The 25,062-nt window shown below is 47.5% G+C and overlaps 1 protein-coding gene across 1 annotated transcript in view; it reads left to right on the top strand.

The window, feature by feature from the left end:
- Window positions 1-2,451: 2,451 nt before the first annotated feature.
- Window positions 2,452-25,062, top strand: part of FGF2 (fibroblast growth factor 2) — a 41,056-nt gene continuing 18,445 nt past the window's right edge. The window contains exon 1 of the mRNA XM_059698099.1: window positions 2,452-2,985. Within this exon, the coding sequence (XP_059554082.1) occupies window positions 2,808-2,985 (178 nt within the window). The 5' untranslated portion in view covers window positions 2,452-2,807. The remainder of the gene's footprint in view (window positions 2,986-25,062) is intronic.

Raw genomic sequence — 25,062 nt, 5'->3', positions numbered from 1 at the left:
TCTTGTGACATCTCCTCTCCTGGTTTTGGTCGGAACTAGGAGACAAGGGGTTATTGTGCATGGAATGCAGTTCCACAAGATCTGTGGGCCATTAGCATACATATTACTTAATCGTTTGTATCTATTCCCAAAATTTCTGGATACTATTGTGCATAAGTGTAGATGAAAACAAAACCATTTCCATCTTTGTGTCCTTTCAGGTTGTGACCTTTGACCAACCTCACTGTCCTGGGCAAGTTGTATCAAAACTTTCTAGTTGATAATTGATGATTATCTGTTTCTTAAAATGTAGCCATAAATATTTTTGTGAGTAACATATGGAATGGCATGACAACAGATATAAATATCAAACTGGAGATAGGATGACCACCAGGAGGCATGGCCCTGGCACTACTGCATTCTTTGTCCCTTTGCCTCGTCAATCACTAGTACCTGAGTAACACTGTAAAAACTGGACAGTAACAGGAGTCTTTAGCAGATAATAATCTGTGCAAAATTGCTGGGTCAAATCTTCCTTTAAGCAAAATACTCTATAATAAATAAAAGCTAAGAGTTCTTATAATAAATTAAAACGTACATGCTTGAGAAGAATCAGTCCTGCGTTGTTAGCCTCTGGCTTGGTCCAAGATGGGAGTCCTCTAGAGCAGTGGTTCTCAACCTTGGCTGCACATTAGAATCACCTGGGAATCTTTTTAAAATCCTGATTTCCGGGCCTCATCCTCCAGAAATTCTGTTTCTTTGTTACTAATGTTGTGGCCCCACCCCATAACAAAGAAACAGAATTTCCGGAGGATGAGGCCTGGAAATCAGGATTTTAAAAAGATTCCCAGGTGATTCTAATGTGCAGCCAGGGTTGAGAACCACTGCTCTAGATGACCGGTTGTCTGGATAATGGAAGTCAGGTGGTCTGGATACATGAACAACCTTTTCTTAGTCCTTCAGGGGGTAATCAGAAGGTTATCTGGAGGTTTGAAGACAGGGGACTGGCAAGTGCAGGAGTTTAAGTTCCCAGGCTAGTATTCCTGTTGTAATTTAAAATAAATTACTTTATTTTAGTAGTTTCGCAGCTTGATTGTAGTGACTCCATTTTATTTCTTCACTCTCTTCCTCAGGTGCTACAGTAGCAGTAAGCATTCCTTAAGATGCCTGCGGAGATCACCTGGAAGGGAGCTGTCTTAATAGACTTTCAGTGCAGATAAAACCTGCCCGTTCTAGAGAGAGATGTCAGAGAACATACACCAGCCCCGAGGAGAGTATGCCTGGTTTTAAAGCTCCAAAGAATCGACTCTTACTCCTAATGAACACCCTAGAAATGCATCTAGAGCTAAGCCCCTCTTGGAGACTTATGACCAAATGCACTCATGGATGCTCTTTTGAAACCAAACATGTTCCTAAATAGAGGAACTTCTGTATCTTCACCTCCTCCTGGAAGCTTTCCCCAACCCTACCTGCCCCCAGGCCGACTTACCTCTGCTGAAATCTCACTTCATTTTCCTTCCCTTGACCCTCGCTAGTGGCATTTGTGTTGCTCATGCCCCCAGGGTCTCCCTCACTGCACCAGAAGGTCCCACCTCATTGGGCATCTCCCACCGCACTTACCAAATGGTAAGTGGGCGCATAGTGGGCGCTCAGTACATGAAGATTTATGGGTGGATATTTTCCTAATCTGTAGTGCCTGCTATATTCTATGGAAAGCTACCAAAATGCTACTCACTTTATTTCTGTAGTCAGGATTTTCCCAAAACTACCCGGTCTCCAAGACATGCCTAACGATTTAGCAAGGGTTAGTGACACTTGGAATAAAGACATGAGCGCCAGGCCATCACGGTAAGGATCTTCGTTTTCCCACGTAGGCTTGTGTTCTTATTAGGTTGGCGAAGAAAACCTTTCCTCTTAGCAACCCAGCGCGCTCCCCTCCTCGGGCCTCTTTCTCTCCTTTGTTGGTAAATGACTTCAGCCTGTGCCTTCAATTTTAACAGTTTGTGTCCCGCGCGCGCATAGCCCTCTCTTGTGGTGGTGAGAGACATTCAAACCTATTCTGACACAGGACCCCAGCCCGATTCTGACTGCTCTGCTTCTTGGGGGTGGACAGTTTTCTCTGCACCGAAACGCTGGCCCTGGAAAAGAACGGGTAGCAAGTGGCATTTAAACTTTAAAGACTGAGTCACGGCCGGCTGCGCAGCAAGAGCTCCTCCGTGCGCACAAATACCCAACGCGGTTCGCTGGCGCGGGGCTGGGCTGGGGCGACTTCGGGGGAACCAGCCGGGTGGAGCCCCCGCCGCGCCCGCACCTCCCCGCCCTCCCCGGGGCCGACCTCGCGCGCTTGCGTGCTGCGGCCCGAGCGCCCGGCCCCGCTAGCCCGGAGCGGGCAGGGGGTGGCGCGCCGGGAGGGCGGGGAGCGGCCGTGGGGGCGGTGGGTGCCGGGGGTGGAGATGTAGAAGATGTGACGCGCAGCCCGGCCGTGCCAGACGGTGGACGCCGTGCCCGCGGCTGCAACCGGACCCCGGGCGCTGCAGCGCAGGAAAGCGGCCCTCCCGAGAGTGGCGGCCGCGGAGACTCGGAGCCCCAAATCCCCGGTCCCGGGCCGCCCGGCTCCCCGCGCGCCAGGGCCGGCGGAGAGGGCAGGGCCGAGTGGCACGAGGCTGGGGGCCCGCGGCCGCGGCCGCGGGCCGCCGGGCGGGAGGCTGGGGGGCCGGGGCCGGGGCCGCGCCTCGGAGCGGGTCGGAGGCCGAGGCAGGGGCCGAGGGGCGGCGGCTCCCCGCGCGGCGCCAGGGGTTCGGGGACCCCGACAGGGCCCCGGTGGGGCCATGGCCGCCGGGAGCATCACCACGATGCCCTCCCTGCCGGACGACGGCGGCAGCGGCGCCTTCCCGCCCGGCCACTTCAAGGACCCCAAGCGGCTGTACTGCAAAAACGGGGGCTTCTTCCTGCGCATCCAACCCGACGGCCGCGTGGACGGGGTCCGGGAGAAGAGCGACCCACACAGTGAGTGGTGGCCCACCCCACCCCCATCTCCTGGGGCTTCCACTCTGCTCCATGCCAGCCTCTGCCCCAGCCCTGCTTCCATCTCCTGGGGTGCCCCCTCCACCCAGCCCCCCGCTTCCATCTCCTGGGGTGCCCCATTCACCCAGACCCCGCTTCCATCTCCTGGGGTGCCCCCTCCACCCAGCCCCCCGCTTCCATCTCCTGGGGTGCCCCATCCACCCCAGCCCCCCGCTTCCATATCCTAGGGTGTCCCCTTCTCTCCACTCCAGCCCCCGCTTCATCTTCTGGGGTGCCCCCCTCCGTTCCATTCTAGCCTCTGCGCCTCTTCTTTTCCCTCGGACCCAGTGGGATTGCGGTTTCTTTCCGCGCGGCCCTGGACGGTTTCAGGTTCACCGCCCGCCACCTTCTCCCCGGGGCTGCGGTGTCGGGTTACGCGCCCCCCTGGTTTTAGGGGTGCCAGTTTCTCCCTAAGCCCGTCCGCAGGGCGCGGAGCCGCAGGGCGCGCGCCGGCTCCCTTCTCGCGGACAGCTTGTTGCGCCGGGGATGCCAGCGGCGAGGAGAGGTGTGTCTCGCCTCCAAGTCCCGACTCCTTGGTCGCACGTGCGCAGCCCCGCCGGCAAAGACCGAGGGGACGCGGCCGAATTACACGTCCTTTGTTGGGAGAGCACCTTTCCGAATCGCGCCCCTAAATCCCGGTCCGGTAGGACCCAAGCAGTTGGCACGCACCCATCCATTTCTTCTCTCCCGCCCCTCCCCGCCCCCAATTGCCAAAAACTAAAAAAGCAAAATATAGAGACTTGGTTAATTAAATGCGACAGACCTTTGTTTCAATAGTGAGAAAACCTACAAAAACTGACCTTCCACCCGCAGTGATTAGCTTCGGGCCCTGAGCCGTGGCCAGTCCCTGAAGCGGGGATAGCATGTAGTTTGCATCAGGGCTGAGGAGCCCGTGAGAGCTTATGTAAAGCGCATTTGCCAGACTACACTTTTGTGTGCTGTAAAAATAACCTGCTGTGCTTATAGAAATCGCCGAAGTCATTGGTTGTCAGACTTTAGGTTCCTTCCGGGAAGCACCTGGAGGGGTTGTCACAACACATTGCTGAACGACTCCGAGTTGCGGACTCCTTCGGTCTGGACGCCAGCCTGATCATTTGCATTTCTAAGGAGTTCCCAGGGAATGCTGAGCGGGGACGCACTTTGATGGCACTGGTCTGGAGCAGAGGGAGAAAAGGGCATGAAATAGGCTGATTAGCAACACCGCTGGAATTTGATGTGATAGAAATAGGGTCCGGAAAGATGTTAGCGGTCATCCTGTAGGTGTAGGTAAAACACCTGTGCTAAAGGCTGGGCGCAGGCTTCCGTCCCTCAGAGGTTTCAGATGGAATCTGATGTCCCATTTACCTGAGAAACGGCCAGCAGGAGCCTAGAGCTCCACTCTGTAGTAGTTAAGGTCTTTATCTTATGGAGCTAATGAATGTCAGTCACTCTGGAATGAGGGTGGGAGGACCACTGCGGCAAGCAGAGAAAGCTGTGCAACCAAACCTGGCTTTACAAAGGACTGGGAAATTTGCTTTTATTTTTATTTATTTTTATTGATTTCAGAGAGGAAGGTAGAAGGAGAGAGAAATAGAAACATCAAAGATGAGCATCACTGATTGGCTGCCTCCTGCATGCTCGCCACTGTCCCTCCCTCCCCCCCCCCCCCCCCCACGGGCTGTGGGATGTGCCTGACCCAGAATCCAACCGTGACCTCCTGATTTATAGGATGAAGCTCAACCACTGGGGCACTCTGGCCGGGCAGGAAATGTCCTTTTAGAGTCGTTGGGCCTTTATGGATTCCAAAGTAGTAATAAGCAAAAAATGCAGGTCTTTATTTATTTTTTTTTCGGGCCTGCCATAATTTAAAAATCTTATCAATCACTTACATTATCAGGTCGAACGGAAAGATGTTTGTAAGCCAGTATATGGGTTAGTGCTGTTTCTCTATCTTGGTAACTTGCATGTTTGAAGCCTGTTCCACAGTTGTCTGCTGGGCTGGCTCAGCCAATGAGGGTAAGCTGCATATACGTCCCAGTCAGTTTACCATTTTCCGGTAACACAAACTGTTCATAGTAAATAAAATAAAATAAATAAAAAGGAGCCTGTTATCTGACTAGAAGACAGAAAAACTCTCCTCCAGATTAGGTTTGATTGGGTCTTCCCTTTACCTCTTTTCCCCTCAGACACTGTCTGAATCAGTTTTTTTCTTTGAAGCCTTGGGTGCCCTGTTTCCATTAGAATAGCACTTAGGGCTCATGAGTTAGGATAATTTGGAAGTGCATCCTATGTCACCACCTCTGTAAAAGCTACTGTTTTCTTCCCATCGGTGGATTGGGCTGTCATATGTATAATCTATTTTAACCAATGGTTCTCAAACGGGGGTGATTTTGCCCCCAGGGAACATTTGGCAAGGCCTGGAGACAGTTTTGGTTGTCATACCCCAAAAGGTGCCACTGACATCTCACAGGTGAGGCCAGGGACACTGTTGAACATCCGACAGTGCACAGGTACTTCCCTACCCCTCAGCAAAACATTTTCTGACCCAACTATTAACAGTGCTAAGGCTGAGAAACCCTGCCAACTTGATAACTAGCTAAGGACAGATGGTAAAAGAGTGGAGTACTCATCCGGGTATGTGGTGAGTACTGATTTTTTTTAAGACCACCTTTTATCAGGCAATAGACTGATAAGAATACAAACCTGAAAATGATGAATTTAGGCCACTTCTGTGTAGCTCAACATGGACATAAGTTCAAGTTCAGCATATTTTGCTGGCAGGTCAGTAGTTGACCAAAGCAGGAGGACTTAAGAAAAAACGTGTGTAGACATGCTATAATATGCTCTCCAGCACATCTCCAGGCCCCAAAGCAAACACAGCTGACCAACGTACATGAACACATGTTAGTGGTTGCTGCAGTTTCCCATGGATTATGGCTCAGTTGTCTAGACCTGAAAAACCCATGGATGGCCCCATTCCGGTGTTATCAAGTTGCCCTGTAAGCCCGTCCTTGAAGATTGATTCCTTTGGGATTAAAGCTTTCTGTCCTGCTGTCTCCTAAAATGCAGACACCTCTGAAAGGAAGAGTTTGGCTGTTCTCAGATTTTAATTTTTAGTGTGACTTAAATTGTGATGTAATTTCTTCCCCAAAAGCTGACCAGAAGGACTGGAATTTTGGAGGGATGCTTTGAGGACTGGTATACATGTGGGGTGCTGGTGAGGTGTGGGGGCTGTGGCTCAGGTACTGAAGAGGGGACAGAGGCAGACATGAAGAGGGAGGTAGTAGATGACTGAACCCAGTGTTTCTAACATCTCGGTGTAGCTGCAGCTCATCTTTGCTTCATACCCGGGTGCTCACTTGCATTGCTGCACTCAGAAGGGCCCATTTTCCTGCCCTTGCTCCTAGTCCTGGGGAACCTTCTTTGACGTGAGGGTCCTGGCGAAAGCAAGTTCTGGTGACAGTCTGCTTCCCCAGCGCGCGTGCTGCACAGCGCCTTCCCCTGGGCGTCCTGGGTGTTCTGGTAGGCCTCTTCCAAACGTCCATGGGGATGTGCAAGGTGCAGTGCATTCTCTACAGCAGTGAACCCTGTGATGACATTCAGAGGAGAGAACGTTTTATCCCAAGTAGCACGTACAACATGTGCTGGAGTAGTGAGATGCATGCTGCTTGTGTAGCATTAAATATGTTCCAGATGCTCTTATTGAGGGAAAAGTGAAGGTAGTTAGAAGTGATCTACCCTTGGGCTTCTCCCAGGAGGTGACTGCCTGTTGCCACACTCCTCTGCCTCCAGGCCCAAGAGTTCACAGAGACTAGGAGAGCTGAGGCCCCGCCCACTCCGCACTCCTATGGACCTGGATGGATCCTGGTGGCCTGACACCCTGCTTGCCCTCTGCCATGGTGCCGTCTCTGTGCAGCCCCGACTATCAACACATGCACTTGTGACATTCAGAGGGAGGCTTCAGACCTTCTGGTCACCGATCTCATTTTGTAGAAGAGGATATCGGGGTTCACCTGAACGACCTTCTTGCCTACCTAGCCCCTTGCCTCATTGCTCTCTTCCATTCAGTCAGAATGAGCACCCTCTCGGTCCCCCTTCGTAGGGTCCTCTGTTTCAGGGCACTAACATAGCAAGCCCCTCTTCTTAGTCCACAGGTTGCCTCTGGTTGGATTCCTGGGGTAGTAGATAAACCCATCTTTACTTCTCTTCCTTTATGTAAAGGGAACCATTGAGATCATGACACTAGATTCTCTCCCCCCACCTTTTTACTGGTAGGTCATACCTGGCAAGTGGATCCCACTGATTTGCCTTAGTAAACGTGGCATTTACTGTGATGCTATTTGTGTGCAGTAAGCAAGTGAAGTAAGAATCTAATAGCTCATCTGATGGTGGAAATCATGTAATCGGTGCAGCAATAAAAGGACAATTCATGAGTCATAGCTATTACCACACCTTAGGAGCCTTGAAAGATGAGTGTGATGCCAAGTGACTTCAGCCTAGAGGAAGCAACATCCCCTCCTGACATGCCTGCAGGCTGTCGCTGTGTTTATAAAGTGGCCATTATGTAATTAGACTTTGATGGTGGTGTCACAACGGACTTCTAAGTAGTCTCCTTTTGATTTATGATACCACTTTAAATGGATGGCCATGATTTGTGAGTTCAGTTTAAAAACAAAAGGTTACAGATGTAATAATCAAAATAAGAACCATCCTTTGTACATTATCATTGTAATATTGACCTATTCCTCTCCATGGACATTCTCAGAAATCCCCACCAGTGACATAAGAAAAGGCGATTTAAGGTCTTACATTATTAGAATCGTTATTGACAAGATGCCGGTACAACAGGACAGTGACTACACATGTGCCGTGGCCTCTGCGTGCTTTTCCAGTTCCAGTGTTTGCTGTTTTCTCACACGCCCTGCTTGGGCCCCCTCGTCCTGAAGCACACAGGCGTCTGTGAGAAGGCTGGCCTGGGAAGAGATGAGAGCAAGCAGATTGCGCATTGAGGCCCAAACCTAAAACTCATTATCACGTTCTATCCAAAGAACTATACTTTGTTCGGTTTTGTTGTTGAGCTTGTCATTTTCTGCACTCTGGGATCTGGCTTTGCACTTGACTTATATATGTCATCAGTGCTCCTAATATTTAATGCTTGGTAGTTTGGAAGATAATGCAGAACAACAGTCATCAGTGTAGAATTTTCATTGTGTCGGTAGAAAGTGCAGCATCCCTTGTTGTATCTGTTGTTAGGTCGGCTCCTGCATTCTCTTTTGCTCTCAAAACTCTCCCTCTAAGCCAGGTGATTTACAGCCACAGACCGTGGAAGGGGACTACAAAGTGGTGACTCCCAGGGAACCTCACCCACTGAGCCATCGACTATGGTTCTTAGAAGCCAGATGAATCCCTTCTGAAGGCCTCAGGGATATTTTTAGTTTGAGGAAATTTGGCCTGGAGGCAACAGACAGCCAATATTCAGTGTTTAATTTATGTCTCATCCCATCAGTCACTCTTCCTGCACAGGGGGGCTTTTGAGTTGATCACTGTGTCCTTAAAGCTTACTCATTCATTTACACAAATCCAGTGTGTGTGTATTTGTATTTTCAAAGGGCTACTTACTTCCCCATATTGACCTACCTTCTACATTGAATTATCCCAAAGAATTCCGAAATGAAAGGTTCACAGATTTTCAAGATATTCTGGAGATCAAAAATGAAGAGGAGGTATATGAATATTAAGTGTTATGTTCCCAGTATAATTGAATTGTTGACAGGAATTTTCCTGGTTTAACTTATAATTAAGATATACATTAATTTAACATTTATAATCAAACAATAATCAAATTAGCCAAGAAAGAGGTGTGTGTTTTTCAAGGGATTTTGTATACAGTAGTCATGATCTGGCTACATTCTGTGGCTGGGTTATTCTCTGTTCATAATGTGGGCACCTTCGGTTGGGAGCCCTGACTTCTCCATATAAATATTGTCATAAAAAACTTGTGCCTTTTACTCAGGGAGTGTCACTAAATGTCAGTGGGTGATGAAAAGGCTCTGTGTGGACTTCCTGTGGAATAACTACTCATGGGCCATGCTGTGTACAGCTTTGTGGAGGCTTATCATTCTCTTGGTGTAGTAACAAGTACATTGAGACCCTTGGTCAGTCTTAATGAAGATGATTATTTGTAACAAAGTTATATTTGCGAAATATTTGGGAATCTCAGAGACTGGCTGTTAGCATTTCTTAGGGTAATTTATAGAAAGATGAATCATTTCTCAGGATAGTGGAAAACTCTCATGAGGAATTCTGTTTTCTTTAAAAAGCGTTTCAGAGTTTTATGACATCCTGTGTGATGTCAAGTTCCTCAGGTATGCGTGCATTGCTCATTCTTTCTTTGTGGCCATTGTCCTGGAATCCTGCACAATCCTCCTCAAATTCATCAGCTTTTCTCTTTTTAACTCTAGACTCTACTTAAGTCATTCTGGGCGCCAGCATGTTCCAGTTCCATTACATGACTGTACCCAATTTGTCACCTTCGTTCTGACATTTGGCATTATATTGTTGGCCCCGTCTTGGGAATTCCTTGGCTCTGCTACACCACATCAACCTGGTTTCTTCTCTCCCACCCAGCGGCTTTCTGGTCTCTCCTTTTGGGCTTTGGCTTTCCTGTAGCCCAAGCATGCCAAACGTGTTATTTAAACGAGACATATGGCCCACTGGCCGCGAGTTTGACATGCTTGCAGTGTAGTCAATTCACTCAGAGTGTTTAAATTCAACATGTGCCCAATAAATGAGCCAAGTATTTGAACTTCCTTTTTTGTTGTTGTTAATCATCACCCGAGGATATTCTTCCATTGATTTTTTTAGAGAGAGTGGAAGAGATGGGGGTGGGGAAGGGAAGAGAGAGAAACATTGATGTGAGAGACACACATTGATTGGCTCCCTCCCACACGTGCCCAGACCAGGGCCAGAGATCGAGCCACCAACTGAGGTACATGCCCTTGACCGGAATCAAACCTGGGACCCTTCAGTCCAAATGCCGATGCTCTATCCACTGAGCCAAACTGGCTAGGTCCGAATGTCCTTTCTGACCTTCTCACATTCTCCTTCCTCTCAGAGCCTTTAATTGGGCTGTTTCCTTGAACTCGAAAGTCCTCGCAATCATTTTCTCTCCTGTTAGTCCGAACTGTGCTTTGGGCCCCATTCTTTCACACCATCCCGTGGCCATCTTTCCTTCCGTGCATGCTATCTAAAAATTCAAAGAGCTTGATGTGTTTTGATTTCATGTCCCTGTATTTAATTGGAAATTGCTAGTTAGTAAGGATTTTTTATAGAGAAGTTCAAACAGCATTACCCAGCAGTCCTTTACTCTTCTCCTCTGAGGGCCTGAGATGAAATTACTCATCCCAGGAGCCCTTGGCTCCATTGCTGAATGAAGGACCAGGAGGAGACCCACGAGGAGGTTCAATTTCTGTTTGTCGCATGAACTATAAATAATAAGCTTAAGCACTTCAGTATGAGGCATGAAGAATGGATACATTGAATGTGGCATCACTGTAGTTCTCTCTGCAGACACCTTGAAGCAATAAAGGTAACACAATCATTTGTTAGGATTACTTTTTATTGTGGAAGGTTTTCTTTTCAGCTATTGAATAACATCGGTATTTCTAGCCAATGCCAGAGCTAGTAATAATCCTCTCATTTGGGAATGAAGGTCTAAGAATTCATACTTGAATCAAACACTTTAATCTGTAAATCTCTCAAGTCTCAAACCAAATGTTGAATCATTTGACAAATTGGGATTAAGAGCTGTCTGGGACCATTGTTAGTATCCTTTTTGGCTGTGAGGAAATGACACAGATAGTTTCACCCTACAATTCATTCAGTTTTATGAGCCAGCCAGTATTCATCACAACAATCTGAAAACTCTTAAAAGGACAGAAATTGTGTGACAAAGTGAGTCACAGTCTTTGTGATGTGATGTCTGCAAGGATGGGTGGGAGAAATCGCACGGTGACTCCCCTCTAAGCTGAATCATTTTGCAAATAGAAAACAATTGGTAGGTTTTTAGGTGGTTATTACATAAATAGGAAAGGAAGAGAGGAACAGAGCCAAATAATACCTTCATTTAAAACATTACTTTTTGAAATGTTATCACTTGCTAAACAGTCTGTTTTGAATTGGAAATGAAATTAACCTCTCTACTGCCTAGTAGTATATATCTCTTAATCTAACACCTGCTGTACATCTTCTTTATATATTTTTATGTGCATTTAAATTAATTTTGTTGCTTTCTTGCCTAGATTTTTTTTTTATTCTCCCATGTCATTGACCTTTTTCCTCATGGCTATTTCTTGTCTTGGCTCATTTGAAGATGGTGTGTGTGTGTGCGCGCGCGCGCGCGCGTTGTGGGGAGTGTCATTCACTCACTGGCTGGATGACCACTTAAGTTGGATGGGGACCCAAGAGAAGAAGGTCCCTTTGGTCCTAGAAATTGTAGTTCTGGAGTGGATAATCTTGCATTGTGCATGATTAGGGCTCCTTTGTTACTTTTCATCTTATTAAAAACAAAAGTTTGGAGAGCCTTTCTCTGAGTCAGATTTAATCTTTAAATATAAGATTGGTTTTATTTTCTTATCTTTTTTGGAGTAAGACATTTGTCAAAAAATTTTGTGAAAAGAGAAATCTTTTACTTTGAGTGTGTTTCTAAGTGTAGAAGTTCTTACATACATTACTCTAAACTCAATAAGTTTATAATGGGAATGTAATGCAAGTGAAATTGGGAAGACAATCTTGCTAACTGGTTTCATAGAGAATGCTAATTTCTTCAGGCAACATACACAGCACTGTTGGTTTAAGAAATAATGAATGACAGGAACACCTTCAGCTGTTACAGGATGGGGTGTAGATCATTTTGGAAGTGGGTATTAAGGAGGCTGTGAAGTAGTCATTTGTTTTGTCCAGCCTTGGCCAGACACCTAGGGAGATTGTCCTAGTGACTAGCAAAGTCCCTGTCCCTCGCAGTAGGGAAAGAGCCAGTTGTTTCGCCTTCACCACTGTATTCCTAGGACTTCAGTATTTACCGAACAGTTATTGAATGAATGAATGAATGAATGAATGAATGAAGTTTTTAAAAACATGCTGTATGTCACCTTTATAAATAATATGTTTAATCTCGATTACAAACTTATGAAGCAAGTATCATTGTCCTCATCTTACTGAGAAGAACAGTTTTTGCTCTTGGCTTTCAAAACATGATCTCTGTCTGTGACAACAGCACATAATGAATTGTAGGTTGCACACTTCTTAGTGTTTAGAATACAGGTTCATGGCCAGAATTCCAGAAGGACAGTGTAGCAGAAATTTGAACAGAAATAGTGATTTTAACAAGTAATTTAAGCTCTCTTCAGAGGCTTTGCCACCTTTCCTCTCACCCTTTCCTACATTATTTTATTACTTAGGAAAAAAGATGTCACGATTTAGTATAAAACAATTCTTTAATATTTAGGGGTTGCTTTCTGAAGAGCTCAAAGATTTTTAAATGGCACATACAAGAACAGAAAAAAGTAGGATGTAGTTGAGGATAAAAATTATGTAAGAATGAAATGAACCTTGAAGATGGGTCTGGAAGATTAAAATGCAGAAGGAGCTAGGGCATGCAGAAATGCAGAGAATAACTGAAAAGTTTTGTAAGAAAGGTGTGTGGTTGTTGTTTTTTGCTTAATCTCCCACCTTTTTTGTTCAGCCCTGCAACCCCCTTCCCATCTGGGAGCTCAAAGACACTGGCAACAGCATGGTGATTACAGAGGGGAAGAGGATGAGAGAGGCAGGAGAGGATATAGGCAGGATAAATGGTGATGGAAGGAAACTTAACTTGGGATGGTGAACATACAATACAATATACAGATGATGTATTCTAGAATTGCACACCTGAAACATATATAGTTTTATTAACTAATGTCACCCCAATAAATTCAATTAAAATATATCTATAGTATATAGTTAAGCCCTTTCCAGGAACTTCAAGATAGGTTCACCGTTTAAGGGCATGTGGTGTAAGCTGAAAAACTTAGACCTTTTTTATTTTAATCTTCTTAACCAAGTGAGATTGTCAGTCAACCAATAATGTTTGAGTTTCTACTATGTGAGGAAATAAAGCTCAAGATAGACAAGGAGATGTCAAGAGAACACTTAGACACATCCAGAAACACGTCTAGAATAAACTCCTTCCTTGAAATCATGTGCCCGCTTTTGGCTTCCTGTATTTGTAAGTGGTGTCTCTGTCTTCCTTGCCAGCAGCTCCATCGTGGAATCAATTCCTAGTCTTCATTTCCCTCGTCCTCCCTTCAGCCTCGTGCATGCCAGCTCTGGTGACTTTCACACGTGTGCCGGCGCAGCATTCTTGCCGCAGCTGCTCTGGTTCTGTCCTGACTGTTGCAGCTACCTTCTGACCGACCGTCTGTATTAGCTGCAGCTGCCATAGCAAAATCCCACGGACTGAGGGCTCCGACAGAAATATGTTTTCTCACAGTTCTGGAGGCTCGGAGTCCAAGATTACAGTGTCCACAGGTTAGGTTTCTTCTGTCCTTGACTTGCAGATAGCCATCCCTCGTGTACACACGCAAAGTTCCTATCCTTGCAAGGACACCGGTCAGACTGGGTTAGGACCCATCGTAACAGCCCCATTTTGACTTAATCACCTAGGCCTGGGTTTGTTTTTTAAATAGATCCCACATGTATGTATATGTCTTTGTCACTTAGCATAATTCCCTCAAGTCGTTCACGTTGCCTCCAATGGCAGGATTTCCTTCTTTTTATGGCTGAATAATATTCCACTGTATACAGATACCGCATCTTCTTCATACATTTATTCACTGATGGCCACTTAGGTTGTTTCCATGTTGTGAGTAATGCTGCAATGAGCATGCAGGGGCAGATGTTTTTTGAGATAGTAAGTTTTGTTCCCTTTGGCTAAATACCCAGAAGTGGAATTGCTGGATCATATGGTGGTTTTATTTTTAGGTTTCTGAGGAACCTCCTCCACACTGTTTTTCATTAGCTTCTTTCTTCTGGTTCTTTTCCTTCCCCTGACATGTATGTGCAGGTTAGTTTAGCTTCATGAGGATTTTGGAAAGCAAGGATAATGGTCCTATTCCAGAAGAAAGGACATTATCAAACAAACAAAAACGACTCCCACCCAGATCACAGTGCTCCTCACACGTGGAGAGGTGTCAGCTGGGGTTGCCTGTGGTCCCGGAAAGGGTCACCGCTGTGCCTGGTCTCTGCCCGCTGCCGTCTGCTCCACAGGCCTCCTGTTCTCATCACAGCTGCCCTGGCCTCGGAGCCTGATGCTGAGGACCGGCCATGGAGAGGCGTGGAGGCTGCAGTCTGATCACATAGGACAGGCTAGTGTTGTTGAGTCCTATTCTGGTCTGTGGTTGGAAATGTCTGTTGCTCATCCTCTTTCCTTGTGGAGGAAAATGTCAGTGAGCAGCAGCAGCACCAGGGGCACTTCAGTGGGGAGCTGTCCGGACCCCCTGCCAAGTCCTGGGGGGCAGAAGGAAGGGAAGGTGGCCAGCAGATGCCAGTCTGCCTTTCTGAATCAACGTGGGCACTGCTGAGAGTTACCTGGGATATATGAGGGCATGGGGTTGGGAGGGCCATGAGCGCAGTCCTTCCCTGCACCGCAGATGTCCTGGGCCTGCTCCCTGGACACTGGGTCTCCTGAGTGAGTCTTGTTTTTGACCTCTGTGTCCTCAGGGGCAAGGTGCCTCCCCACTGGGAAGCTGAAGGCCATGCCAGAATACCACCCAGTACACAGATCTCAGTGTGCCCATTTAGAGCAGAAATGGTACCAAATGGCAAACTATCTGGTGACTTAGTTGCTGTAAAAAAACAAACAAACAGACAGACAGACAAATGTGGTGAGCTTAGCGTGGCTGGCACAGTATGAGTGGGTACATTTTCAGGTTTGGGAACACTGAGGGACTTTACATCTGTGTGATCCGTGTTTTCTTTGAAGTAGGAGGGAGAGAGGTGTGGCTGTGGGCAGGGCAGCCTGTGGAGCATGGGGCCAGTTTATGTGGCTGCTGTGGAGAATGGGAGAAGGAGACCTGGAAAGTGCCCACGGTTACTGAGCACTTTCTGAGGGCTCACCAGCGGGTGGGGACCCCACATTCCTAATCACACCTGTCAGGATGACTGTGTCGTTCCCAGGTGCATTCCACTGTGTCTGTTCAGCTGGAAGTGCGGGAGCGGAGCAGCCGGCTGGCTCTGTTGGGCTGGGCTTTAGAAGTGCTGGGATGAAAAAGCAGGAGACTTGAATGATGCCTCTGAGCTTAGGCTGATCAGGAAGTGACGCCTCGGAGGCCCGGGATTGGTGGTAAACACTGGGTCACATCCGTGAGGTCATAGGCTAACGAGCCAGTGGACAGCCAAGAGGGTGCGTTGGGCTGGAGCTTAAGGGAATGGACATCTCTGGACGATAACACGGCCATGAGAGTGGGCAGTGCAGGTCGCTGGATTGGATAAACCGAGAATCTGAGGCCAGGTTGTTGGTGGATCTTCTATGTGAATGTGAAGTCTTTCAAGATGATGACAAGATGTCAGGTGCCAGATCCCAAGTTTTCAGTGAGTGACAGTGACCCGTCAGTGGAGGAGGAGAGGGGATGAACCTTGAAGGAGGAAAGACTTTGGTCTGGGAGCGGGAAAGTAATCGTAGATGCCGTTAGGGAAGCCAGGAAAAGACTCCACACACCCACTGGGAGAGGCCTGATCCCAGTTGAAATGGTGGTTCAGAAGACTTGGCTGGACCCCAATGTGGGTGCAATGGCCTGTGGTGACCAGCAGCCCTTAGCGTTTGAGTGTTGTGAGGGGAAAACATCTTTTGGCAGGGAGTCTTTTTTCTATTTTTAATAACATCAGTGTTGGAACACGTGATCTATAAAGTGTCCTCCTTGCTTAAAAGTTCTTTTCATGAATCTGAACAAAAGGCAAAGCAGGAAGTAGTCTCTTATATTGCCCAGATGGAAGGCTAGGCCCGGACCATCGCCATTCCCCGAGAGAGAGAAAGTAGAATGCTTTAGAAATGCTTGGGGAAAATGCATCGTTATAGCAAAAAGCTGTGAGTTGCGCAAAATGAGCCATGTTTTATGTTTCTGGTCTCAGAACACTTTACTCGGGAGGCCCAGACTCCCTTCCAGGCCTGAGGGAAGCGGTTTCAGTTCAGAGCCTCTCCAAGAGAATCACTGGTGGGCGCCTTCCTAGATGCCCGGCTTCTCTCTCACATAGACAGCCTCCACAGCTTCTGGGGGAAGCAGGCAGAATGAATGGAGCCAGGGGAGCAGACAGGGTTAGGGAGGCAAAAAGTAGAAGAGAAAAAGGAAGAGAGGGAAACAACCGAACACCCACTCGAGAACACGCAGGGAAGATTTCGGCTGAAACAGACTTTCATATTCAAACTAGTTGCGTGGGGCGCTTGGCGCTGTTTGCGGGGAGCGCTTCCAAGTCTGACAAGGTTCGAAAGGAGCAAAAGAAAACACAGTGACTGCTTTCCTGGCCCCGGGGAGGGGAAGACATTCAGTAATTGTGATTTTAGGCTCCTTTTCTGGGAGGGAAGCGTGAATACTAGAGCCAGAAGCTATTTGCTTTACTACTTGCGCTCTCTCGGGACATTTCTCTACCTTTATAAATTATAGCAACGAACGCTTTGTCCTTTTATTGGAAGGAAGAAGAAGACGATATTTTTTGGGAAGATAAGCCTTCTTACCTGTTGGTATTATCTATCCCCTGCTGTCCCCCACCCCCTCCATCTACACACAGCTCATTGCTTGGACCAAGGCACAATTCTAGCATCAGTTCAACCAGCTAGTCCTTGGAGAATGGCGAATGAGGAAGTGACAGCGTGCACACTTCACAGGCTTCTGGGAGGTTCAGCACCCGACAGAGGAGGATGTGGTCTGCTGGCCTGTGAGCCCAGGTCCCGAGTTGACCATGGGCTCTGCTTCTTTGCCTTTAACGGGAAAGTCTGCACTAGATGGTTTCTGAGAGCTAAACTCTAAGGATGCCTGAATCCAATTCTGCTGGAGGTTCAAAGAATGAGTTCTGGGGAATGGCTGAAAATGTCCTCAGAAGTAGGCATGTCCCTGGGAAAAGAGTATGTACCCAGAAAAGAGGGTACTTCATGCTGGGTACTCCTTCCTTCCTCCCTCCCTTCCTTTCTTCCTTCCTTCCATCCATCCATCCATCCATCCATCCATCCATCCATCACATCTCTGTTAAGGTCATTCTCATGGCTTCATCTTTCACATTCATGCAGGTGACAGGTAGCCCTGGGTCTCTTCTGTGCCTTTCTAGTTGTAGGATCTTGGGTAAGTTACTTCATTTCTTTAAATACCAGTTTCCTCATCTGTCACGCAGGGATACTAGATAGTTACAGCTACTGTGTTAGTGTTGTTGTAAGTGTTAACACGGAATAACAGGGCAGAGTGTTTGTATATGGTAGTGTCAGATAGCAAGCCCTTGCTGGCTGTTAGCTGTGGCTGTTGTGTATTATTCCTGAATCTTCCTGACACACGTGTGTCTCATCTGTCCTCCAATGCTTTGGGTGTGTTATGAAGCAAACATCTCAAAATGTAATTGCCTGACCTAAACATGTGGTTCTTTCTCATTCCATGGATTGACTGGCTCAGTAGGATGGTTCTTCTGCTAGTAATTTGGGATTTCTCATACAGCTACAGACACATGGTGGCTGGGACAGGACTCTCTCAAATGGCTCCATGTGCCTATCTGTCATCCTGGGTGCCTGAGACTCTCTTTCTCCCTGTGGACTCGCCATGAGACTAGCTTGGGCCTCTTTACATAATGGCTGGATCTCAAGAGCAGAGGTACAAACTCCAGTGTCGAAGCACTGTTTACATCATGTTTGCTAATCTCCATTGATCAAATTCAGTCAGCGTGGCCCAAGATTAGAGTCAATATGGGAGGAGTTACACGAGGTGTGACTGACAAGAGGCCTGGTTGACTAGAACCACCAAAATAAATCTACCACATCCAGGGCCCAAGTTCCTACCGTCTGGAAAATACCTTCAAGTGAACGTTGCTCTGTGAACTTGAATCTACTAACTTCACTTCCAGTCAAATGAGCAGTTCATTGTTCTCTTTGATGAGCTTGGAGCTGATACTGGGCCATAAATTTCACCAATTTCCTCTCCAGATTATTCTACATCAGTTTTCATATTTCTAAGTGGAAAACCTAAACACATCTTATTTCTCCTCGTTTTTTGTTTTGTTTTAAAAACCCAAGTCCAGCCGAGCTGGTTTAGCTCAGTGGTTGAGCTTTGACCCATGAACCAAGAGGTTTGATTCCCGGTCAGGGCTCATGCCCAGGTTGTGGGCTCGATCCCCAGTAGGGGCGCGTGCAGGAAGTGTTTCTCGTCAATGTTTCTATCTTTCCTTGTCCCTTCTTCTTTGTCTAAAATCACTAAAAACACATTAAAAACAAAAAAGAAACAATCTAAATCCAGACTTCATGAAGCCCTGGCATTTATTCCTTGGTTCTGTACCCTCAATACCACCCTCAGAGTCCATGTCCTTATTATCTTACACACGAACACCTGCAATACCTTTCAGATAAGTTTTCTTTAAATGCCATTTTCAGTCTGATGCATTTCTTTTCAAGAATGCGCAGTCTACTCATAGTTCTTACTGCATGAAACCTAACCTTCCTGCTTGTGTTTCTGAGGCTTTTATTTATTGACCCTACTCCACTCTCACATATTACCCACCCTCCAGAATCAGAGCATGAGGAGAGAAGGTACCTAATCCGAGAGTCTGAGTTCTTCTACATTGCAAATATCTTCGAACACAGAGGGAATGGAGGAGCCAAAGTGGCTGCAGGGCAGAAATCCCGAAGAATAGGTGTAGCGTGGAAGGGGTTGGTTGTTGCTACTTGTGTTTTCAAGAATTAGGTAGGTGGTGAGGGGAATTGGATGTTTCAATGGGATAGAAATTAGATCCCTTTAATGGAATCCCTCAATTTTTAAAAATCTTGAATTGGCTTTTGTTCATTGCACTGCTCCTGATTCAGTTGGCTGACACGTCCATACAGTCTGGTTTCCCTGTTATGGGTGGTGTGGGGACTAGGTTCCAGTGCCCTGCTCCCCACTCAGGGTGCCTCACAGTGTTTGTTAGATGAAGAAAAGAAGCAAAACTTAAGTTAAGTTCATCTTTTTTATAAACAAAAATGGATAACATCAAGAGAGTCAAATAAAAGGATGCATGATCCTATGTATGAAATGGAGATACAGAATGCAGTTTCATGAATTATTTTTTTATGACATTTGCTAGACACTCAGCAGAGGGTGGGATGCCTGAGGGCCTAGCTGGTCACACAACACCGTGAGCAGACCTCTTTCTTCTGTGGATGGAGCATACACAATGCGTTAGGAATTTGGGGAGGACATTGAATGACGAGGTTCCTGTTCATGTGAGGAGACAGCCTGTTAAACTGACAGACACAGGTAGGCATTCACTCCGGAAGTGTAAGGGCATATGCTGAGATCCACTCCGGAAGTGTAAGGGCATATGCTGAGATCCACTCCGGAAGTGTAAGGGCATATGCTGAGATCCACTCCGGAAGTGTAAGGGCATATGCTGAGATCCACTCCGGAAGTGTAAGGGCATATGCTGAGATCCACTCCGGAAGTGTAAGGGCATATGCTGAGATTCCCAGGCATGGTTTTGATGCTGTTCATTTCCATTCCGAAGGCATTGTCTCTTTGTGGGACCCGTGGCAGTGCACAGCCTCAGCATTTGGGATACTCTGTAAGGAAACAGCAGGCATTTTCAAAGAATCTCCCACCCCACCAGCTTCCAGCCCCAGCGTCAAGTGCCCGGTTTTAAAGATCTGAACTCCGAGTGGTCCACATAGCTTTATTAACTTGGACTTCACCGCAGCTGTGTTCTGGGCTAGAGCTGTGATCCCGTCTTACTGAGACCTGTTTTATCCCCTTGGATTCTCAGCACAGCGGAGGGCAGTCCCTGCTTCTTCCTGGCGACTTGGAGGCGGAGGAGCTGGTTCCAGCCTCCCGGAGCCAGGCGGCTCTGCCATGCAGGGTGCCCGGAGGGAGAGTTTTCCTTGGGAGGGCCTCCTCAGGAGTCTTGGACATGGGCCTTGGGCTCTTGGCTGGAACCAGGGTTTTCCAGAGCGGAGGCTGCAGTAATGCTCGTCATTGATTGAGGGACATGCTGTCCGGCTATTTTCATGAGAGTCAAGCAAAAACCGCTCTTGTCTTCAGCCGGCTCCGAAAGGTCTTTTCCTAACGATTGCCCCAGTCAAATCGAATGACCAAGAGAGTGCAGCTCAATGGCTGGAACACTGGGCAGCTGCCCTCCCCCTTCCCAGTGTTCACACTTGCGGCTCTGTTTTCTGTTCTGGAGCTGCCTGAATTGTGTGATTTTTGTAGATGAATGTGAACTCTTCGATCCAGAGGGAAGTGCAGGGAACACAAACAGCCTGTTGAGTTGGCATTCACCCCCAGGGTTCAGTGCGCCGCCAACCAAGCTGGTTGCCACGGGGAGAGAAAACTCAGGCTCTCACAGGCATCCAAGTAGCATTGCAAAAGGACAGAAGTGGCAACAGGAGGCTGCAGTCAGGCCATCGCTTGGGCATGTTGGATGCTTGCTTGAGGCAGCTTATATTTTGCTTGTTAATATTGATTTGAGCTGCTTCTCATTTCAGGGTATTCCGGCCAGATTTCCATCACATACTCTGTGTGTGTGTGTGTGTGTGTGTGTGTGTGTGTGTGTGTGTGAGAGAGAGAGAGAGAGAGAGAGAGAGAGAGAGAGAGAGAGAGAGAGAGAGAGAGAGATAGTGAGATAGTTAGTTTAAATCTCTGCCCTGGGCTGGTGCTGAGTGGTGGCGGCCCCAGGAGCTGGGGTATGTGTTCTGCAGCTGAGCACAGACCCCACTGTCCCCGCCCCTCTGGGTCCTGTCCCCAAGCTGCTCCACGCTGCATGAACCTGGCATGGCCCCTGTAGGCCTTGGAGCTTGTTACCCAACTTTTCGCACAAGAATCTCCCCAAGTTCCTTGAATGCTGAAGTCCATTTACTCTGAGACAAACCAAAGGGGTGGGTAAGGATGCTTCTAGAATTGATTTGCACATAGAACTGAGATATAGAAGCCTCAGGAGTTGTTTTCCAGTGAGAGCATTTCTCAGCTTCTAGCAGTGGCCAGCCCTGACTGAAGGTCAGGCGTCCCACAGTCTGTTCCGTACCAGGATATGACTCCCTCCCAGGCCTGTCTGCGTTGCTCTCCACAGACAACAGAGCGACCCTCTCACACCTGGGGCTCCCACCTCCAGTCCAAGATGCTCAAGATTTCTCCTAAGTGGCACAGACTCCTGCCCACGGGGCTGGAGGGCCTGTTTATCCAGTAAACAGTGTAAGAAATACAGAGAAATGGGCAGTGGTCACATGTTCTGGGGGCACCGGAGCAGTTCTGGAGTTGTTTGCTAGTGAAAAACATAACAACCTGTAGACATTCAGCCATCTGAGGCACAAAAAATCTTTTTCTTGTCTTCACATAACCCCCTTCCACCACCTAATTCTTCAATAATGCGACAAACAGGTGCAGAAGTGATACTGCAGCTTCATCCTTCCCTCCTCCGCGCCCATGCCCTCGCCTTCTGGTGGACGCGTTCCGAGGCGGGCTTGGAAACTGAAGTTACAGTAAAAATATCACCCGGAGCAGTCTGTCTTCTTTACATTCGTTGGTTTGTATTCTTTTCTCTCCAAAAATTCTGTGCCTCTCAAACATGTATTTCAAACGTCAGTTAGTAAACTAGGTCAGATTTTGAACGTCAGTTGGCTGACGTTTTGTAATTAATTTTTTAAAGTTTGAGGTAATTGAGGGTCACATGCAACTGTGAGAAGTAATACAGAGAGATCCCGCTGACCTTCTCCCCAGTTGTAACATCTTGCAATCCTATGGCATCACATCACAGCCAGGGTGTCGACAGCGACACAGGCGAGGTACAGAACGGCCACCGGAAGGGCCGCTGGGCTGCCCTTTCGTAGCCACATCATCCCCGCATCGCCCCCTCTGGCACCCACCAATCTGGTCTCCATTTCTATGATTCCATGGCCGACTTATTTATAGAAACATTTGTCCAGCGGCTGGCCTCTGGGAAGAAAAGGCCATTTAACACTGTGCAGAGCTCATGACGCCTGTGGGTGGAAGCCGGTATTTACAGATGCCTGCGCTCCCTGTTGCTTTGTGGCAACAGTGCAGGGTCCCCAGGCCCAGGCGACCGAGTGTCAGCATTGCAGCTATCCTTGCCAGAAAATGCCCCGCCAAGGGCTGTGGGAATTTTCCCGCCTGAGCGACAGGATCCCCATGAGGCAGGCCAAGAAGTGCCCTCGGGGGCAGAGCCTTTCTGGCCTCGGCCTGACACAGGAGAGTCCGATGCGTCTGGAGCCCTGGCAGCTGCAGAAAGAGTGAGGCAGGCGTTTTCTCTGCCTGTCAACCCGCTGTGATGCTCCTGCGGGTGTTTCCTTCTCTCTGTCGTTGAAGTTCTGTTTCCCCGTGTGCAGCTCTGCCCTGACCTTGCGTTGCCCCTGGAGCGTCTGGAACATTACAAGATGCCAAATGTCTTTCTCTCTCTCTTGCTATCGGTCTAATTAGCGGATGCCACCATAGATGTAGAAACCTTTGCCATTCTTAAACAGCAGCTGTGTTAGAAGGACCAGGAATCGTCTGATGTCCTCAGGATTCGGCTGTCACACTTGCTCTGGTCTGCAGCTCAGGCAGCCCAAACGTGCATTTGGGGACTTGTATGAAATCCGGAAGAGGTTGTATTGGAGGGAACTGATTTCTGTAAGTTTTTATGGATTGGAATTGCTTGTAACAGCTCTGTCTTCAGCATAAATCAGCAGTACATTTTCAATTTTTTTTAAATTGCAGAAATTAAATGTTATGACTTAGACATATAATAATGATGGCAAGAAAATTTGCATTTCAGACATATTATATTACAGTTATTTATATTTAAACTATTTTAGCCCAGCCGGTGTGGTTCAGTGGTTGAGCATCAACCTATGAACCAGGAAGTCACAGTTCGATTCCTGGTGAGGGCACATGCCCGGGTTGCGGGCTGGATCCTCAGTAGGCAGCCAATCAATGATTTGCTCTCATCATTGATGTTGCTGTCTCTCTTTCCCTCCCTCCCCCTCTTTTCCTCTCTGAAATCAATAAAAAAAAATTTTTTTAAAAAGAGAATAATTTTAGATTTAGAGAAGAATTGCAAAGATTTTCGGAGCGTTTCCGTCCCCTTCACCCAGCTTTCCCAGAGCTTAGCTTCTTACATAATGGCACTTTGTTTTGGCACGTTGGTCAAAACTAAAAAACAAAAACAACTAATACTGGTACATTACTGTTAACTACAGACTTTATTTGGATTTTGCCACCTTTTCCACTAATGTCCTTTTCTATCCCAGGATCCAATCCAGAACATCACATTGCGTTTAGTCTCTTGATATTTAATGTAGAAAACTACCATCTGCAGAGAATAACAATTTTGTCCATCAGTTTCCAAATCTGTGTGTATGCAGCTCTCAGGTGTGTATATACAGACCTTCCTGCAGGGGCCTGGGCTGACCACTGTGTTCCAGGCTCTCACTCCGTAAATGCTGGTGCTCCCAGGAGCCTGTCCTTTGCTCTTGAATTTGCGTCTGCTACACACTCTGCAGCCATTGTGCATCTCCCTGGTGGGTTAGGTGCAGCCTGTGTGCCCAAGGCAGCCAGTTTACTGTGGTCACCAAACCACACAACTGCCTAATCTCATTGTGGTTTGACAGCTTTTGTTTTTCTTTTCTGAGCTCCAGATCCATGTGTTTGGAAATCTCTATCTGTGCTTTCCACAGGCTTTCAGTGTGTCTTACTGGAACACATCTCATTGTCTTCTCCTCCCAACTTGTCCCTCTTCCTGGATTTCCTGTCTCAATAATGGCCCAGGTGGGGTTTTTTTGTTTGTTTTTTTGTTGTTTGTTTTTAACATATTTTTATTAATTTCAGAGAGGAAGGGAGAGAGAGAGAGAGAATTTTTGATCATCTGCTTCCTGCACGCCCTCTACTGGGGATGAGCCTGCAACCTGGGCATGTGCCCTGACCAGGAATTGAACCGTGACCTCCTGGTTCATAGGTCCATGCTCAACCACTGAGCCACACCAGCCGGGCATAAGTCTCTGTCTCAGCGTTAAGACAGAGAGACCTGGACTCATTCTTCACCATCCCCTCTGTCCTTGCCTCCCTCATTCCCTTTGTTCCCTTCTCTCCATCCCAGCCGTTTCCCTACACGCTCTTATCCTCCCATCCCTTCTCCTTAAACATCAAACTCCTGAACATGTAAGCAGAGCCTCTTGGTGTCCCTGCCACCCTCTTCCACCCTCACACTGTGCTCGCCGCACCTGAGTACCTGCCGCTCCTGGGCTGCGTGGCTTCCTCGCCCCTTCTCCTTTGGAAGTTTTACATATGAGGGTCCTTTGCTGTTGTTTTCCTCTCTCTTTTCCTGACAAACTCCTGTGGATTCCTTCAGTCTCCATCAGTTGTCACTGATCCTAGGAAGCCTTCCATCTCCCTGGGTTAGGCGTACCTTACGAGCGCTCACAATAGCTGTGTACACTTCTCTGGCGGCACTTATGGTACTGAACCCGTCTAGTGATTTCTCTGTGTGCCATCCTCATCTCAACAATACTGGGTGCCCTCCAAGGTCAGAAAGATGCTGTGTTTTCCTCTGTGCTTCCTATCGCTAAGCACAGATCCTGGCACATAGCTGTTACTATTGCATGTTTATTGAATGAATGAATAAAGGTATTCGCCGTCCGTGGAAATGCTGACTTAACTGTTTCCAAAGTCTGTATTTTTCACCAGGGACAAACCTCTCTGGATGTCCATTTCCTTATCTGTAAATGAGGAGGGTGCGCTGGACGCTGCCTGAAGTCCCTTTCAGCTCCTGCAGTCTGGCATTTATGATTTTAAGATTCAT

This window comes from Myotis daubentonii, chromosome 5, assembly GCF_963259705.1.
Source record: "Myotis daubentonii chromosome 5, mMyoDau2.1, whole genome shotgun sequence".
Taxonomy (NCBI): Eukaryota; Metazoa; Chordata; class Mammalia; order Chiroptera; family Vespertilionidae; genus Myotis; species Myotis daubentonii.
Note: the sequence above shows the minus strand (reverse complement) of the source record. Positions and strands in the feature narration are given on the sequence as shown.